At 40.2% G+C, this 18,643-nt stretch overlaps 1 protein-coding gene across 1 annotated transcript in view; it reads left to right on the top strand.

Moving 5' to 3' along the window:
* Positions 1 to 18,643, top strand: part of TAF4B (TATA-box binding protein associated factor 4b) — a 166,194-nt gene that overhangs the window by 19,999 nt on the left and 127,552 nt on the right. Inside the window, exons 2-3 of the mRNA XM_015121709.3 lie at positions 14,937 to 15,082; positions 17,591 to 17,698. Coding sequence (XP_014977195.1) covers positions 14,937 to 15,082; positions 17,591 to 17,698 — 254 coding nt within the window. The remainder of the gene's footprint in view (positions 1 to 14,936; positions 15,083 to 17,590; positions 17,699 to 18,643) is intronic.

Raw genomic sequence — 18,643 nt, 5'->3', positions numbered from 1 at the left:
GAGCGTTGTTATTGAGGGGAAGGTAGGATTTGAATGTAGAGATATGTAGGCTGGATGATATTACCAGTGTAAGGATTTGTTACTTACTGAATGACTATGGTTAAGAAGGCTTTTGTTACCTTGAAGTAAACTAGGTATATGATACATAGTTGCTTAGAAGGTTCAGTCCAAGACCACAGAATAAGGCCTAGATGGTATGCCAATCAAGTTTGTAGATAATAATGGGCTCGGAGGGTTGGCTTTTTGTGGAATGTAATAGAGTATAGCAACATAGGAGAGAACATTGGTCCTGGAGTTTGAATCCCAGCTCTACCACTTGATAGCTTTGTAATCTTGGGCAAGTTACTAATCTCATTGTTTTTGTGTTTTTATTTATTTATTTATTTATTTATTTATTTATAGATGGAGTCTCACTCTGTCGCCTAGGCTGGAGCACAGTGGTGCGATCTCGGCTCACTGCAACCTCCGCCTCCTGGGTTCAAGCGATTCTCCCTGCCTCAGCCTCCCGAGTAGCTGGGACAACAGGCACACCACACCTGGCTAATTTTTTACTTTTAGTAGAGATGGGGTTTCACCATGTTGGCCACGCTGGTCTTGAACTCCTGACCTCAGTTGATCCACCCGCCTCAGCCTCCCAAAGTGCTGGGATTACAGGTGTGAGCCACCGCACCCAGCCTAATCTCATTCTTTTTTGTGTGTGTGTGTGTTTTGAGACAGAGTTTTGCTCTTGTTGCCCAGGTTGGAGTGCAATGGCATGATTTCACCTCACTGCAACCCCACCCCCACCCCACCTGGGTTCAAGTGGTTCTCCTGCCTCAGCCTCCTGAGTAGCTGGGATTAAGGCATGTGCCACCATGCCCAGTTAATTTTATATTTTTAGTAGACATGGAGTTTCTCCATGTTGGTCAGGCTGGTCTTGAACTCCTCATCTTAGGTGATCCACCTGCCTTGGCCTCCCAAAGTGCTGGGATTAGAGGTGTGAGCCACCATGCCTGGTCTAATCTCATTCTTAATGTTAGCTATATTGTTTCTAAAATATGGTTAATACCTTCTTAAAAATATCATAAGTGTTAAATAAAATAAGTATACAGAGTCTGCATATCGCAGAACTCTGAGGAACACCCATTTATGTGGAATACAATGTTGTACAGCAGAAATGTCATGAATATTTAAGGTACTTATACAGCATTTGGTGATAGGTACTCTGTGGTTGCTATTTAGCTAACATGTATGAGAATAACACCAAATTCTCAGCAGTCTAAAAGCACGGGTCTTTAAGTTACCTCAGTGCCTACCTATCCCTATTTTTTAAATTAAAATGATGATGCTTATTGTAGAAAATTTGGAAAACAGAAAAATTACACAAAAATATTACCCTCCCCCCAAAGTTTTGAGTGTATTTTAAAACTCTTCTTTAAAAAAAAAAAAAGACAGGGCTGGGCATGGTGACTCACACCTTGTAATCCCAGCACTTTGGGAGGCCGAGGCAGGTAGATCACTTGTGGTCAGGAGTTCAAGACCAGCCTCGCCAACATAGCAAAATCTTGTCTCTACTGAAAGTACAAAAACAAGTCAGGCATTGTGGGGCATACCTCTAATCCCAGGTACTCAGGAGACTGAGGCACGAGAATCACTTGAGCCCAGATGTATGCAGTGAGCCGAGAGTGTGCCTCTGCACTCCAGCCTGGGCAACAGAACAAGACTCTGTCTCAAAAAAAAAAAAAAAAGAAAAAGAAAAAATTGAGACAAGGTCTTGCTCTGTCACCCAGACTGGAGTGCATTAGTACAATCAGGGCTTACTTCAGCCTGACTTCCCTAGCACAAGCAATTCTCCAATGTCACCCACCTGAGTAACTGGGACTACAGATGTGCCTCACTATGCCCAGCTAATTTTTTTTTTTTTTTTGGTACATTTGGGATCTCACTGTTTCCCAGGCTGGCCTTGAACTCCTGGGCTCAGGCAACCTTCCTGTGTTGGCCTCCTAAAGTGCTGGGATTACAGGCATGAACCACTGCACCTGGCCCCTAATCTCTTTAAATGTCATCTTTATTGAGGTAAAATTTTTGTTAAAAAAGAGGAACCTAGGCTGGGCGTGGTGGCTCACGCCTGTAATCCCAGCACTTTGGGAGGCCGAGGTGGGTGTATCATGAGGTCAGGAGATCAAGACCATCCTGGCCAACATGCTGAAACACCGTCTCTACTAAAAATACAAAAATTAGCTGGGCATGGTGGCGCATGCCTGTAATCCCAGCTACTCTGGAGGCTGAGGCAGGAGGATTGCTTGAACCAGGGAGTTGGAGGTTGCAGTGAGCCGAGATTGCGCAACTGCACTCCAACCTGGTGACAGAGCAAGACTCCGTATCAAAAAGAAAAAAAGAGGAACCTGGCTTGGCAGGTTGGCTCATGCCTGTAATCCCAGTGAGGAAAGAGAGAAACCCTCTCATATTGTTTTATATTGTTTTATACTCAGTACCTGTTTTAAGAAAAAACAATGAAGTAAAACCAAAGACAGGCAGCCCGGCGCCAGGCCTGGCACCAGGCCTAGGTCTGCCTGGCCTAATCCTAGTAGTTAAAAATCAATTTATGACTTAGAAACCGATGTTCCTGACATTGTATAGAAGAACATTGTAAAACTCCCGGCCCTGTTCTGTTTCTTTCTGACTACCAGTGCATGAAACCCCTGTCACGTATCCCCTAGACTGCTCAATCAATCACAGTCCTTTCATATGAAATCTTTAGTGTTGTGAGCCCTTAAAAGGGACAGAAACTTGGGGAGCTCAGATTTTAAGGCAATAACTTGCTGATGATCCCAATTGAATAAAGCCCTTCCTTCTACAACTCGGTGTCAGAGAGGTTTTGCCTACGGCTCGTCCAGCTGCACCAGCACTTTGGAAGGCCAAGGCAGGTGGATTACTTGAGGTCAGGAGTTCGAGACCAGCCAGGCCAACATGGCAAAACCTGGCCTCTACTAAAAATACACAAAAGTTAGCCAGGTATTGTGGTGCATGCCTGTAGTCTGAGCTACTTGGGAGGCTGAGGCATGAGAATCGCTTGAACCTGGCAGCAGAGGTTATAGTGATCCAAGATTGTGCCACTGCACTCCAGCCTGGGCAACAGAGCAAAACTCTCTCTCAAAAAAAAAAAAAAAAAAAAAAAAAGGAGCCCATTTACAGTGAAATGAGTGTTGAAACATTTAATAAAGGTGTAGCACCAATGAAATTAAGATACGGAACATTTAATTCCCAAAATATTTTTGTCTCTTTGGAAAAAAAAAATGTGTGCACACTTTGTCTACTTTTACATACTTGGAATTCTGTGATATCACTTTTATATCCTGATATTCACTTATTATATGGTGATGACTTTCTATATTATGAACTCAGCACTTTAATTTTTTTTTTTTTTTTTGAGACAGAGTCTCATTCTTTCTTTCACCCAGGCTGGAGTGCAGTGGTGTGACCTCAGTTCACTACAACCTCCACCTCCTGGGTTTAGGCAATTCTCCTGCCCTAGCCTCCTGAGTAGCTGGGATTACAGGCGCATGCTACCACGCCTGGCTCATTTTTGTATTTTTAATAGAGATAGGGTTTCACCATGTTGGCCAGGCTGGTCTCAAACCCCTGGCCTTCTGTGATCTGCCTGCCTTGGCCTCCCAAAGTGCTGGAATTACAGGCATGAGCCACTGCAGCCGGCCAGTTATTTTGGTTGGTTTGTTTTTGAAACAGGGTCTCACTCTGTCCCGTAGGCTGGAGTGCAGTGGCTCGAACATGGCTCACTGCAGTCTCAAACTCCTGAGCTCAAGTGTTCCTTGTCTCAGCCTCCCAAGTAGCTGGGACCACAGGCAGGCACCACCAGGCTTGGCTAATTATAAAAATTTTGGGGCTGGGCGCTGTGGCTCACCCCTGTAATCCCAGCACTGTGGGAGGCTAAGGCAGGTGGAACATGAGGTCAGGAGATCGAGACCGTCCTAGCTAACACGATGAAACCCCGTCTCTACTAAAAATACAAAAAATTAGCCAGGCGTGATGGTGGGCGCCTGTAGTCCCAGCTACTTGGGAGGCTGAGGCAGGAGAATAGCGTGAACCTGGGAGGCGGAGCTTGCATTGAGCCGAGATCATGCCACTGCAGTCCAGCCTGGGTGACAGTGAGACTCCATCTCAAAATTTTTTTTTTTTTTTTTGTAGAGATGGGGTTTCACCATTTTGCCCAGGCTGGTTTTGAACTCCTGAGCTAAAACGATCCACCCACCTCAGCCTCCCAAAGTGCTGAGATTACCAACATGATCAGTGCTAATTATATCCTGGATTCTATGCTAAATGCCATAGATGCAATAGTAAATAGGGTAGATATTCTGTGGGTTTAGTTTTTGTCTAACAAACTTGTTTTTGTAAAATAATACATACATATAAAGAAACCCAACAAATACGGAAAGTAAAAAGAAGAAAGTAAAAATCACCTGAAATCCAACAACCTACCCTTAAAAAATGAAATTGAATAGAGATAAATAGAAGCTCAATTTTGGCAAATCAGCTGTGTAAATGGAGGATAGGGGAGATATACCATAACTAATAGCATGACCTGGGATATAAACTTCTTCATTGCTTTAATTTTTTCTTTTATTTATTCACTTCAGGAAATGAGGGAAATTTAAGTGACCTTAAGCTCTTAGTAAGGAAAACTGTGACGTGAAAAATGGAAGAAATTTGGCCTGTAGTGCCTGAGGAAGGAGACAACTTAGCATATGTTAGCCACATCTAAGTGTTTCTAGTCCTATGGAAATGAGAGTGGGCTTATTTTGTGTGGATATTAATGGGAGGCACGTTTGGTTCCACATTGAGGAAGGACTTATATTCCTGGTCTGCTTGTGAAAGAGTGACACAAACAAATCTCCATTTTCCTAATCCTGGACTATTTGAAAAGAGGCTAAAAGCTGACTAGTGAGGCATTTTGTATATGTATTAATTTGTAATAGATAGATTTGTAAGGATCTGCTATTTTTTCAGGGGCAGTATTTACAAATGCTGTGAATGTGGAGACATCAGAGAACCTCCATTCAGATCAGCTTGCCACCAAGAAATTGGCATTTTGGGATGTTGGGATGTAGCAGTTCACTGGGCTGAAGGGTCGAGTATCTAAATCATGTACCAAGTAGAGAGTGGACACTGGACCACGTTACACTTTAATAGTTTGATATTTATAGAGGAAAGGTGCTATGTAATCTAATATATGATTACACACTGTCAACATGCCTGTAGAATAAACAGGCAATTTTTTTATGATTGGAAAAAGTGAGTCTCAGATATTTATCAGGATTGGATTCAAAGAGACTTAGTCACTGGTCTTCAGAGAAGAAACTAACATTCAGTTTCCCTTTGTTTTTAAGTGCTCTCTATTATATTGTTGCTTCTCATTGGAATTGGGCCTTTGAGATAAATAATTGGTTAAGGTTGCAAAAGGAGTGTTTTGCATCTTGAAAACACTTTGGTCTGAAGATGAGCTGGTTATTTTATTCTCAGCATTGTCTGTCTACAGCTATTCTAATATTGCCTCCTAGTGATGTTTTCAGTACTTAGTTGAAGAAAAGTTTGAATTGTGGACCTCTTGGCATTAATAGCTACCTGCTAAAAAAGTCAAAAATCCTCTCACATATATTGTCTCATTTGGTTCCTTTAACAATCCAGTGAGGTAGGTCTGAGGTTTACCCATTCATGAACATGGATATCTTTTCATTTATTTAGATCTTCTGTTATTACTTTTAACATACATTTTTCAATGTGTTTTTCACATGTTGAAAGTAATTAAAGTATGAAGACATTTCGTAGTTTTCATAGTGTTAGTTTTGTGCTTTGTTAAATTTATCTTTAAAGTATATTTATTCTTTTTGATGCTATTGTGAATAGAATCATTTTCTTAATTTCATTTATGGTTATTCATTGCAAGTGTATAAAAATACAGTTGATTATTGAATATTGATCTTGTATCCTGCTACCATGTTAAATTGATTAATTCTAATAGTTTTTTAGAGGGTTCATTAGGATTTTCTATATATAGTAGTTCCTCTTCCCTTATCTAATGGTCTCATTTACCCATGGTAACTGCCTCCAAAAATATTGAGTGGAAAATCCCAGAAATAAACAATTTGTTTTAAATTGTGTGCTATTCTGAGTATTGTGATGAAATCTGTCTCCATCCTGCTGCATCCTGCCTGAAATGTGAATCATCCCGTTGTCCAGTGTATTGATGCTCTGTATACTTACCTGCCTGTTAGTTACTTATGAGCCCTCTTGACTGTTACAGTACACAGTATTATAGTGTTTTGTGTTCAGGTAACCCTATTTTAATTAATAAGAGCCCCATAGCTTACAAGAGTGGTGATGCTGGTGGCATATTTTTAAATTCTATTTTACTATTATTTATCCTATTTTATTATTAGTGTTGCAAATATGTTACTGTGTGTAATTTATAAATTAAATTTTATCATAGGTATGTATATATAGAAAAAACATAATATGTAGGGTTCCATATTGTCTGAGGTTTTAGGCATCCACTGAGATTGTGGAATCTTATGAGATCATGCCATCTGTAAATAGTTTTACTCCTTCCCTTCTGCTTTGAATGCCTTTTATTTCATTTTCTTGCCCGGTTCCCCTTGGTGGAACGCTGAGTATAATGTTGAACAAAAATAGTGATTGTGCGCATCCTTGTCTTATCCTTCATCTTAGATATCCTTGTCTTATTCCTGATGTTAGGGAGAAATTCAGACTTTCACAATAAGTATGATGTTATCTGTGGGTTTTCTGTAAATCCATTTATCAGGTTGAGGAAATTTCTGTTTCTCTTTTTTTGGGGGTCTTTTTATCTGAAAGAAAGTCATGTTGAATTTTGTCAAATGCTTGTTCTGCATCTGTTGAGATGATCATGTGATTTTTGTCTTTCATTCTATCGATAGGGTGTTTTATAGTAGTTAATGTTTGGATACTAAACCACCCTTGCATTCTTGAAATAATTATCACTTGGTCATGGCATATAATGCATATAAAATATTGCTGGATTCATTTTGCTAGTACTTGGTCGAGAATTTTTGTATCTCTATCCATAAGGGATGGCCTGTGGTTTTCTTATGATGTCCTTGTCTGTTTTTGGTATCATTAATACTGACCTTATGGAATGAGTTGAGACATGTTCCCCACTTTTTTATTTTTTGGAAAACTTTGTGAAGGATTAACATTAAATTTTCTTTTAAATGTTTGGTAGAATTGACCAGTAAAGTCATCTGGACCTGGGCTTTTCTTGCAGATACTCTTTTGATTCGATATCTTCATTCATTAGAGGCCTATTCAGGTTGTCTGTTTTTCTCTTGAGTCAGTTTCAGTAGTTTATGTGTTTCTAGGAAGTTGTTTCGTCTAAATTGTCTAATTTATTAGTTTATAATTGTTTATAGTCTTCCCTTATAATCCTTATTTGTATAATAATACTTATGCCCCCCTCCTGATTTTATTTTGTTAATTTATTTTTTTGAGATGGAGTTGCGCTCTGTTGCCCAGGCTGTAGTGCAGTGGCATGATCTTAGCTCACTACAACCTCTGCCTCCTGGGTTCAAGTGATTTTTCTGCCTCAGCCTCCTGAGTAGCTGGGACTACAGGCATGTGCCACCATGCCCGGCTAATTTTTTTGTATTTTTAGTAGAGATGGGGTTTCATCATGTTGGCCAGGCTGGTCTTGAGCTCCTGACCTCAAATGGTCTGCCTGCGTTGGCCTCCCAAAGCGCTGGGATTACAGACCTGAGCCACCATGCCTGGCCTCACACCTGATTTGAATAGTTTGAGTCTTTCTGTTATTCTTAGTCATTCTAGATAAAGGTTTGTCAGTTTTGTTTATTTTTTTTCCCAAGGAACCATCTTTTGGTTTTGTTGATTTTTCTCAGTTGTTTTTCTGTTCTGTATTTACCCCTGCTCTTAATCTTTATTATTTCTTTTCTTCTGCTTGCTTTCGTTTTTATTTTGCTCTTCGTTTACCAGTGTCTTAAGGGGAAAGGTTGTTAGTGATTTGAGATATTTCTTCCTTTTTAAGACAGGCATTTATTAGCTGTACATTTTTCTCTAAATAGTGCTTTAGTTACGTCACATAGATTTTGGTATGTTGTATCTTCATTTTCATTCATCTCAAAGTATTTTCTAGTTTCCTTTGTGATTTTCTCATTGACCCATTGGTTACTTGGAAATGTGTTTATTATGCACGTATTTGTGAGCTACCCCACTTTTTTTTTTCTGTCACTGTTTTCTAATTTCATTCCATTGTAGGTGGAGACCATACATTGTATTAGGTTGGTGCGAAAGTAATTGTGTTTTTTTGCCATTACTTTCAGTGGCAAACTGTGATTACTTTTGCATCAACCTAATATAATTTCAATTTTTAAAAGTTTATTGGGGTTTGTTTTGTGTCCTAGTATATGGTCTGTCTTGGAGAATGTTTTGCATACACTTAAGAATGCTATTTTTGTTAGGTGGAGCACTCCATAGATGTGAGTTAGGTTTAGTTGGTTTGTAGTTTTTTCAAGTGTTTGATTTCCTTGCTGCTTTTCTGTTTAGTTCTATTCTTCATTGAAAGTGGGGCATTGCAGTGTCCAAGCAATTGTTGAATTATTTTTCCTTTTATCACTTTTTGCTTCATATATTTTAGGCTCTGTGTGTGATGTATATGTGCTTAAAATGTTACATCGTGTTGATCTGTTAGCCCCAGCATTACAAAATGCCCTTCTTTATCTTTTGTTTAAAGTCTATTTTGATATTAGTATGGCCACTATAGCTTTCTTGTGGTTGCTATTTGTATGATGTCTTTTATTTTCAACTCTTTTATATCTTTGAGTCTAATGTATGTCTCTTGTAGGCAGCATATAGCTGAATTTTGTTTTTTGTCCCACCCAACACTTTCTGCCTTTTGATTGGATTATTTTGTACATTCACATTTACATTTAATGTTACTATAGTTGGACTTAGGCCAGCCATTTACTTTTGTTTCCTATATGTTTCTTTTACTTTTTCCTCTATACTTTTCCGGCTTTCTTTTGTATTAAGCAAATATTCCCTAGGGTAACACTTATCCTTTGTAATTTTTTCAACATGTTTTTGTTTTTCTTAGAGGTTGCTTTAGGGCTTACAAGATGAATCTCATTGGAATCTCCTTCATGTGTATATTAACTTATTTCAGTGAGACAAAGAAGCCCTCTCTTTAAGCTCATTTCCGGCTTTCCTCTGCATGTGTGTTTGTGAGTGTGTGTGTATGTAATTATTACTTTATACCTTGCATCTAGTTATATCACAAACCCAGCTATACTTTATTATAATGATTATGTTACATAATTTTATGTATTTTAAAGAAACTGAGGCAGGGTGCAGTGGCTCATGCCTGTAATCCCAGCACTTTGGGAGGCCGAGGCGGGCAGATCATGAGGTCAGGAGATCGAGACCATCCTGGCCAACATGGTGAAACCCCAACTCTACTAAAAATACAAAAATTAGCTGGGCCTGGTGGCGTGTGCCTGTAATCCCAGCTACTCAGAAGACTGAGGCAGGAGAATCACTTGAACCAGGGAGTTGGAGGTTGCAGTGAGCCGAGAAGACTGCACCACTGCACTCCAGCCTGGTGATGGAGCAAGACTTCATCTCAAAAAAAAACAAAAAACAAAAAACAAAAAAGCTGAGGGAAGGAGAGAGCAAGGACATGTTTATATCATTTGTTACATTACCTTATTTGTCTTTTCTGGATTTTCTTCATTTGTTCCTTTGCTTCTGAGCTACCATCTGAAGTACCTTTCTTAGTACAATACAGCTTTTCTTCCACCTATTTCCTCTGTGCTTCTATTTGTAACAGTTTTACATTCCTATATGTTAAATTTCCAAAGATATAATTCTATACATATTGTTCTATACAATAGTTTTTTAAAACCAATTATGAAAGGAGAAGTAATAATGCATTCATACTGCCAAATTACATAGTTACCAGTGCTCTTTGTTTTTTCCACGTGAATTTGAATTACTGCCTTGGTCACTTGTTTTCAGCCTGAAGAACTTCTTTTAGTGTTTTTTGTATGGACTGTCTGCTACTAATGAATCTTCTCAGTTTAAATTTTTTTTTTTTAATTGTTTTGGAGACAGGGTCTTGCTCTGTCGCCTGTGCTGGAGTGCTGTGGTGTGATTATAGCTCACTGCAACCTTGAATTCTTGGGCTCGAGTGATCCACCTCAACCTCTCAAGTAGCTGGGATTACAGGTGTGCACCACCACACCGGGCTACCTTTTAAACTTTTTTATCTTTTTAATTTTAGAGATGGGGTCTTGCTTTGTTGTCCAGTCTGGTCTCAAACTCCTGGACTTAAGCAGTCCTTCTGCTTCAGCCTCCCAAAGTGCTGAGATTACAAGTGTAAGTCACTGTGCCAGCCTGTTTTTAAATTTTAAATGTCTTTGCCTTCCTCTTTTCTTTGTTTTTGAACATTTTTACTACTGTGTGTCTTGGTGTGGCTCTCTTTGCACTTACCTTACTTGGGGTTTCTTGAGCTACTTTGATGTCTGTATTATTTTCCTTCAAATTTGGGAAGCTTTCAGCTGTTATTTCTTTGATTTTTTTTTTTTTTTTCCTGTTCCTTTCTCTCTCTCCTCTCTTTCTGGTACTCAAATTATGCCTATGTTGGTGTCTTTAATGGTGTTCCATGTTTTCTGAGAATCTGTTTATGTTTCATCATTCTTTTTGTTCTTTGGATTGCATAATTTCTATAGATTTATCTCCAAGTTTGCTGATCTTTCTTTTGCCAGTTCAGGTTTACTTTTGAATCTCTTGTGAATTTGTTACTGTAGTGACAGAGGTTCTGTTTTTTAAAAATAATATTTATCTCTAGTGATACTATAGATGTATTACACCTTCCTTTACTTCTTTAAGTATGGTTCCTTTTATTCATTTGAATATACTTATAATTGTTACTCTGACATTTATTAAATCTGACATCTAGTCTGCCTCACCGGTGATTTTTTGTTGCCTGCTTTTCCCTGTGTTTATGTCACACTTTTCTGTTTCTTTACATGTCATAGTTGTTAACGATAGTGTAGCAACTCTTAATACTGGTCCCCACTCCATTGGGTGTGTTACTGTTTTTTGATTTTTTAAAAATGTCTGTGTGGACTGTTTTAGTGAGGTCTCCTTTTGCTACAATCAGCAGCTGCTGATGTTGCTTTTTAGAGGGCACATCCTTGAACATGAGCACTGTCATCCTTAGCAGGACTCTCTGTCTCTTTGTCTCATGTCTCTGTTAAGCTGTCTGCTTATGCTGGTATCACATCTGGCTATTAGGATCCACTCATTGCCAGCTGATTGCCCTGTTGTTTTCAACAATGCCCTAGAGCCTAACTTGTTCCACAGTCTGATCCAATTAAATTTGGGCTCCTTTACAGAGGTAATTTTTTTAGGCCAGTGTTTGAGGTTTATTCTGACCCAAGGAGGACCCTTCTTAGTTGTTTCTTTGGTTTTCTCTGGTAAACTAGTAGACTTATGGTTTAGCTTGTATGTCTCATGGAGCTACAGCCTCCTCTTAATTGCTACTTTGTATTTGAGGGTGCCTTTAGCCTTGAACTTCTCCACTCTGTTTAACGTAAAGACATTTCATTTAGGGAGATATTGGGAGCAGAGGTCGGGACTGTGGCTTTCTTCTCTCTGAGTAATGTCCCTGCTCTAGGAATAGGGTACTGGGTGTGGGCAGTACTCAGGTCTTTTCTGCTCACCTCTCTCAACATGGAACCTCCACCTTATGAAAGAGCTGAGATGAGACACTTGAGTTCTAAGTGTTCCAGTGTGCTGTCCTTGAAGGACAGATTTCCTTTTATGAATGGGAATGGGTGAAAGAAGGGAGACTTGAACCTCTAGGATGCACCTGTCTCAAGTTTATCCTCTTCAGTATGTAGCTGGGATGGGGGTGAGGATTGGTAGATGGGAAATGCAACTGACCTGCTCCTCCCAGGAAGATACCATACATAGCCTTAGATTGGGAGGTTAGGAGAGAGGGAGCCCTGCCTGTGTTCTTGGCCACACTCCCTGGAATGGAATTTCTGTCATGTTGAGGTGAGAAGGGAAAGAGGGGAGTTGGTTGCAGCTCAAAGGCCACATACTCTTGTTATTCTTACTGAGTTTTAGCAGATCTCCAATAACTGTAGTCATTTTCTGTATGCCTTAGGACAGTTTCCAAACGCTTTTTTTTTGAGACAGAATCTCTCTGTGTCGCCCAGGCTGAAGTGCAGTGGCACGATCTCGACTCACTGTAATCTCCGCCTCTCAGGTTCAAGTGATTCTCATGCTTCAACCTCCTGAGTAGTAGCTGGGATTACAGGTGCCTGCCACCACACTCGGCTGATTTTTGTCTTTTTCAGTAGAGACGGGGATTCACAATGTTTGCCAGGCTGGTCTCAAACTCCTGGCCTCAAGTGATCTGCCTGCCTTGGCCTCCCAAAGTGCTGGGATTACAAGTGTGAGCTACCATGCCTGGCCAGTTTCCAAAAACTTTGAATGGTTGTTTTATAAAAATAATTTTCACCAGTTACGCCTATTTTACTGGGGAACAGGGTTGTAGAGATCCTCTTGCCACCATTCTGAAAATGGAACTCCAGCTATGAATATTTTTGTTTGTGCCTCCTTTTTACACAAAAGACTTTTTAAAAAAGATTTTATTTATATTAAGACACAGTGTTGTGCTGTGTCACCTAGGCGGAAGCGCAGTGGCACCATCATAGCTTGCTGCATCCTTGAACTTCTGGGCTCAAGTGAGCCTCCTGCCTCAGTCTGTTGAGTAGCTGGGACTACAGGCACACACCCACTGCATTTGGCTAATTAAAAAATTTTTTTTTGTAGAGACAGGGTCTCACTTTGTTGCCCAGGGTAGTCTCAAGCCCCAGGTCTCAAGAGATCTTCCTGCCTTAGCCTGCCAAAGTGTTGGGATTACAGGCATGAGCCACCAAGCCTGGCCAAGAATTACTTTAGGTTAGAAATACTGAGTTACAGGATACGCAAATGGAAATAAATTTTGCACAGTCATGTAAAATTGAAGAAAGTAGTTAGTTGTACCAAATTGTACTGCCACCACCAACATATTAGAATTCCTGTTGATACACTTTTCTCTAACCCTTGGTATTGCCATTGGTCATCTTAATCTTTGCTCGTCTATGTAGATAGGAAGTGATATTTCAGTGTGGTCTTAATTTACCTTTCCCTGTCCTTGGCGTCTGTGTTTCTTTTGTGCATTTTGGATACTCATCCTTTGAATATATGTGAACCAAAATTTTACTTCATTACCTGATGGTGTCTTTTGCTGAGTAACAGTTTTTACTTTTAATATAGTTGAGTTTATCAAACTTTAAGAAATTCTTCCCTATCCCAATTTCAGAAAGTCCTTTCTCTCTCTCTCTCTCTCTGTCTCTCTGTCTCTCTGTCTCTCTGTCTCTGTCTCTCTCTCTCTCTCTCTCTCTCTCTCGACAGGTTCTTGCTCTGTGTCCCAGGCTGGAGTGTAGGCACGATCATAGCTCACTGCAGCCTCGAGCTCCTGGGCTCAAGCTGTCCTTCTGCCTCAGCGATTGTCCCAAGTAGCTGGGACTACAGGCATGCAGAAAGATAATTTTCTACGTTGTCTAAGAGTTTAAAAATCTTTACCTTTTACTTTTATATTCTTAATGCACCTGGTTTTTGTGAATATGTGTGAAATAGGCATCTGAAAGGTCAACCTAAAAGAAAGAAGCTGAGGCAAAATTAATATAGTGAGTTTGTTTGGGCCAGCGTTGAGTACAGCTTCCCAGGACACACAAATTGTCTTGGGGAGTGCCTTTGTAACAAACAGGTTTTTAAAAGCAAAAAAGGGGATAAAGAGTGGGTTGATTAAAACGTTACTTGTCAGCCAGGTGTGGTGGCTCACACCTGGAATCCAGCACTTTGGGAGGCTGAGATGGGAGGATCACTTGAGGTCAGGAGTTTGAGACCAGCCTGGCCAACATAGCAAAACCCCATCTCTACTAAAAATATAAAAAAATTAGCCGGGCATGGTTATGCATGCCTATAATCCCAGCTACTTGGGAGGGTGAGTCAGGAGAATCTCTTGAACCCGAGAGGCAGAGGTTGCAATGAGCCCAGTGAGCCACCTAGGCGACAGAGCGAGACTCTTCTCAAAAAAAAAAAAAAAGAGTTACTTGTCAGGAATCCTCATTGGTTTGCAGAAATAACATTGATTGGTTATACCTTGTTGAACTATAGAGTGTGGTTTATGTTATCTGGCATGTGGCGTTGTTAGGTTACTTTAAAGTTACTTGTGGCTACAGCAAGCAGTTTCAAGAGAGGATTGATTACATAGCAAAGGGGAGTAAGACCTAATTGCTGTCTCATTTTAATGCCTCTCTGGGGGAGATAATTTTAAAGGGCTCACATTTATATATATTTTTCTTTCTCAAATTTTATCTTTTCCATATAGACCAGCTAATTGACCAGCCCCACTTACTGAATAGTCTCTCCTTTCCTCGTGAATCTACAGAGCCTTTTAGGAAAATGTGATATGACATATCTGCATGAGTTGATTTGGGGGTTCTCTATTCTATTCCAGTAGTCAGCTTATTCAGTCTTATGCCGTTAACCCCACCATCTTAATTACTGTAGCTTTATAGATAGTTTTGATGTCATGAAGGAAAAGTGTTTTGCTTTCTTCAGGAACATCTCATTGTATTCATAGATTTTACATTTTTAAATAGCTTGGAGTAAAAACATTTGTTCATTTTTGTATATAAGTAGCAGACATGAAATTCACTATGTACTGAAGACATCATTTTAAAGTGTTGAAAGAAATGGGAGAAGAAAATATGTGATGGTTATGCTGTATTTATTGGCTCAGAGCTCACTTTTTTTTCCTTTTTTAAATATAGGAACCGTGTTGATTAAAAGTAACAGTGGTCAGTTGATGTTGGTATCTCCTCAGCAAGCTGTAACAAGAGCCGAGACGACAAGTAACATAACCTCAAGGCCAGCAGTACCAGCGAATCCTCAAACAGTCAAAATCTGTACAGTGCCGGTAATATACCATAAATATTTTTCATCTTTCTTTCTCAGCTGTAATTTTCATATAAATGTTGTGTATATGTTTGCTAGTAAACAATAATGTAAGACATGATTCTGCTTAGCTTTTTAAGTCAGCTTCCCTTGAGTATGTCAATTTAATAAAGATTTTTGGTTTTGTCCTCTGATAATTGCCAAAATAGTAAATTCAGTCTTCATATTCAGATTTTATGTCCTCAAAGGAATGTTCAGAGGGTTCTTTCCATCTTTTTTTTTTTTTTTTTTTTGAGACGGAGTCTCGCTCTGTCACCCAGGCTGGAGTGCAGTGGCCGGATCTCAGCTCACTGCAAGCTCCGCCTCCCGGGTTTACGCCATTCTCCTGCCTCAGCCTCCCGAGTAGCCGGGACTACAGGCGCCCGCCACCTCGCCCGGCTAGTATTTTGTATTTTTTAGTAGAGACGGGGTTTCACCGTGTTATCCAGGACGGTCTCGATCTCCGGACCTCGTGATCCGCCCGTCTCGGCCTCCCTAAGTGCTGGGATTACAGGCTTGAGCCACCGCGCCCGGCCTTTCCATCTTTTTTGAGACAGGGTCTCACTCTGTCTCCCAGGCTGGAGTATAGTTGCGTGAACATGGCTCAATTGGTTCACTGCAGCCTCAAGCTCCCGAGCTCAGGTAATGCCTCAGGCTCCCATGTAGCTGGGACCACAACTGCATACCACCATGCCCGCCTAATTTTACTTTTTGCAGAGACAGTGTGTCACTTTGTTGCTCAGGCTGGTCTTGAACTCTTGGGCTTGTGACAATCCTCTTGCCTTGGCCTCCCAAAGTGCTGGGATTACAGATGTGAGCCACCGCACCTGGCCTATTTGCATCTTAAATGGAAAGAATATAATAGTTCTGCCTCCCGAGTAGCTGGGATTACAGGTGCCTGCCACCACGCCCAACTAATTTTTGTGTTTTCAGTAGAGACACGGTTTTGCCATGCTAGCCAGGCTGGTTTTGAACTCCTGACCTCAGGTGATCTGCCTTCCTCAGCCTCAAAGTGCTGGGATTACAGGTGTAAGCCACTGTGCTTACCCTGTTCTGCTTTAATTTTAATTTTTGATAAAATAGTAATTTTTTTTTTTGAGGCAGAGTTTCGCTCTTGTTAGCCAGGTTGGAGTGCAATGTCACGATCTCGGCTCACTGCAGCCTCCGCCTCCAAGGTTCAAGTGATTCTCCTGCCTCAGCCTCCTGAGTAGCTGGGATTACAGGCATGTACCACCACACCTGGCTAATTTTGTATTTTTCATAGAGATGGGGTTTCTCCATGTTGGTCAGGCTGGTCTCGAACTCCTGGCCTCAGGTGATCTGCCCACCTTGGCCTCCCAAAGTGCTGGGATTACAGGTGTGAGTCACCGTACCTGGCCTATAGTATTCATTTTTATTTGTATCTTATAGAAATTATCTTTAAGAACTACAGATATCTGCTGCATTTCATTAACTTGGCATTGTTAGAACCACTTATTTTACATTCATGGTGATCTTTGTAGATAACTGAAGCTTATCGTGTTTGATAGAGTTAAAAACATTTTTATGGAGCCGGGCGCGGTGGCTCATGCCTGTAATCCCAGCACTTTGGGAGGCCGAGGTGGATGGATCACGAGATCAGGAGATCGAGACCATCCTGGCTAACACGGTGAAACCCTGTCTCTACTAAAAATACAAAATATTTACCCTGGCATGGTGGTGGGCGCCTGTAATCCCAGCTACTCGGGAGGCTGAGGCAGGAGAATGGCGTGAACCCAGGAAGCAGAGCTTGCAGTGAGCCGAGATCACACCACTCTACCTCAACCTGGGTGACAGAGAGAGACTCTGTCTCAAAAAAAAAAAAAATATATATATATATATATATATTTTTTTTTAAATGGGTATTTTACTTAAATAAAAAATGCTGAATGTAGTTTAGCATTTTATTGATGACTCAGGCTCATTGTAATGACAGATTGCATTGTTTTTTGTTGTAATAATCATTTTCTGCCAGTTTTTTTCATTTTTGTGCCCTACTAATTTGATTCTAGGTCCTGAAACAGTCATTTTCTCTGTTACCATATCTGTCAATAATAGCTACTCCTTCCCTTTGTATTTTGGTTTAACGACTGTGGGTTGAGAATAGAGGTTAGCAGGTTTTTGTTTATAATTAAATATTACATAAGAATCTATATTTTTTCTGTATGAACCAGAGTCAAGATTAATATTTTAATGTTGAATACTGTAATATTTATTTAGTTTGAAATTTCAGATAAATGGGTTATTTATTGAATCAGTTGCCACCTTAGAAATATGAAATGAGTGTCATCTGGGCAGCTGATCAGTTCAGTTAGGTTTGTAGTACAGAATGTGCATAAAACACATAAGGTTATAATGCCAGTCATAACAAATACATTTGCTGTCATAAAGTATTCTAATGTTCACTATAGTACTGATTTTAAATTACTAACGCTAATGACTTTGTGTTATCTTGCTCCCCTCCACCGCCAAGAACTCTAGCTCACAATTAATCAAGAAAGTGGCAGTGACACCTGTTAAAAAATTGGCACAAATAGGAACTACTGTGGTAACCACTGTTCCGAAGCCTTCCTCAGTACAAGTAAGTTGTACTGGCCATTCGTGCACTGGTTATTCTCTTAACTTTAAAAAAAAAAATCATTTAGTTATTTCCTGTTAGATATATAAGTTACTATGTGACATTGAAGATAGCAATTCAGTGATATATGATGGCACTTATCAAACTGGGAACTGTTGGAGGTATGGGAAACAAGATAAACATGGTGTATATTCTTGGAATACCAGTTTTACTTAAGTGTATTAAATTAATACAAATCTGCCTAATAGCCATGTGTTGCAGTATCTGGAAGCAGGTGCTGAGATGAAATTTGGGATATATAGGGATAAATACCCATGGAAGGAAAGGAGAGTAGGTAAGAGTTTGAACTAGATGCAGGCCCAGTAAAGCCTTAGCCAACCTAGTGGAGAACTTTGGAGCATATATGGCCTGTCAGCATTGTCCCACTATGGGCTAACATGTTTGGCTGGGTTTAATTCCTACTCTCTGTTCAGTCATTGCATGTGGACTTCCCTGGGAAAGTTACCTTTGGGCAAGGTGATCCTCTGCAGCTGAGGGAAGCCTAAGGGAACTGATAAATGGAGGCTGTCTAATATCATTCCTAGCAGCTAGTTAGGACAGTACATATCACTCCTTGTCGTGGTTCGTCACAGGCTACTCCTTGCATCACTTGGATCTGTTTCTTCATACATGTTGGAGATCAGCTGTTCTGGGATTCTCATGGTTTTCTTCTTTGGGGAAACAAAGAGGAGGTTAATACGATGAACTACAGTCCCTACTGCTGCAGCTGGTTTCTGGTGGCACCTGATACTAATTATTACCCTCTTCCACTCTCCCTTCCTAGATTCTGTTCACCCTCAACTACCAGCTATACTGGTCTTCATTAACTTAAGTGATAACGTGACCAGACCCTCATCCCTGAGGGATCTGTGGTCTTAATAACCATCTTCATTTGAGGTCAGGGTTGCT

Source organism: Macaca mulatta, chromosome 18, assembly GCF_049350105.2.
Source record: "Macaca mulatta isolate MMU2019108-1 chromosome 18, T2T-MMU8v2.0, whole genome shotgun sequence".
Lineage (NCBI taxonomy): Eukaryota > Metazoa > Chordata > Mammalia > Primates > Cercopithecidae > Macaca > Macaca mulatta.
The sequence above is the reverse complement of the archived record's forward strand: the minus strand, read 5'-3'. Positions and strand labels throughout refer to the sequence as shown.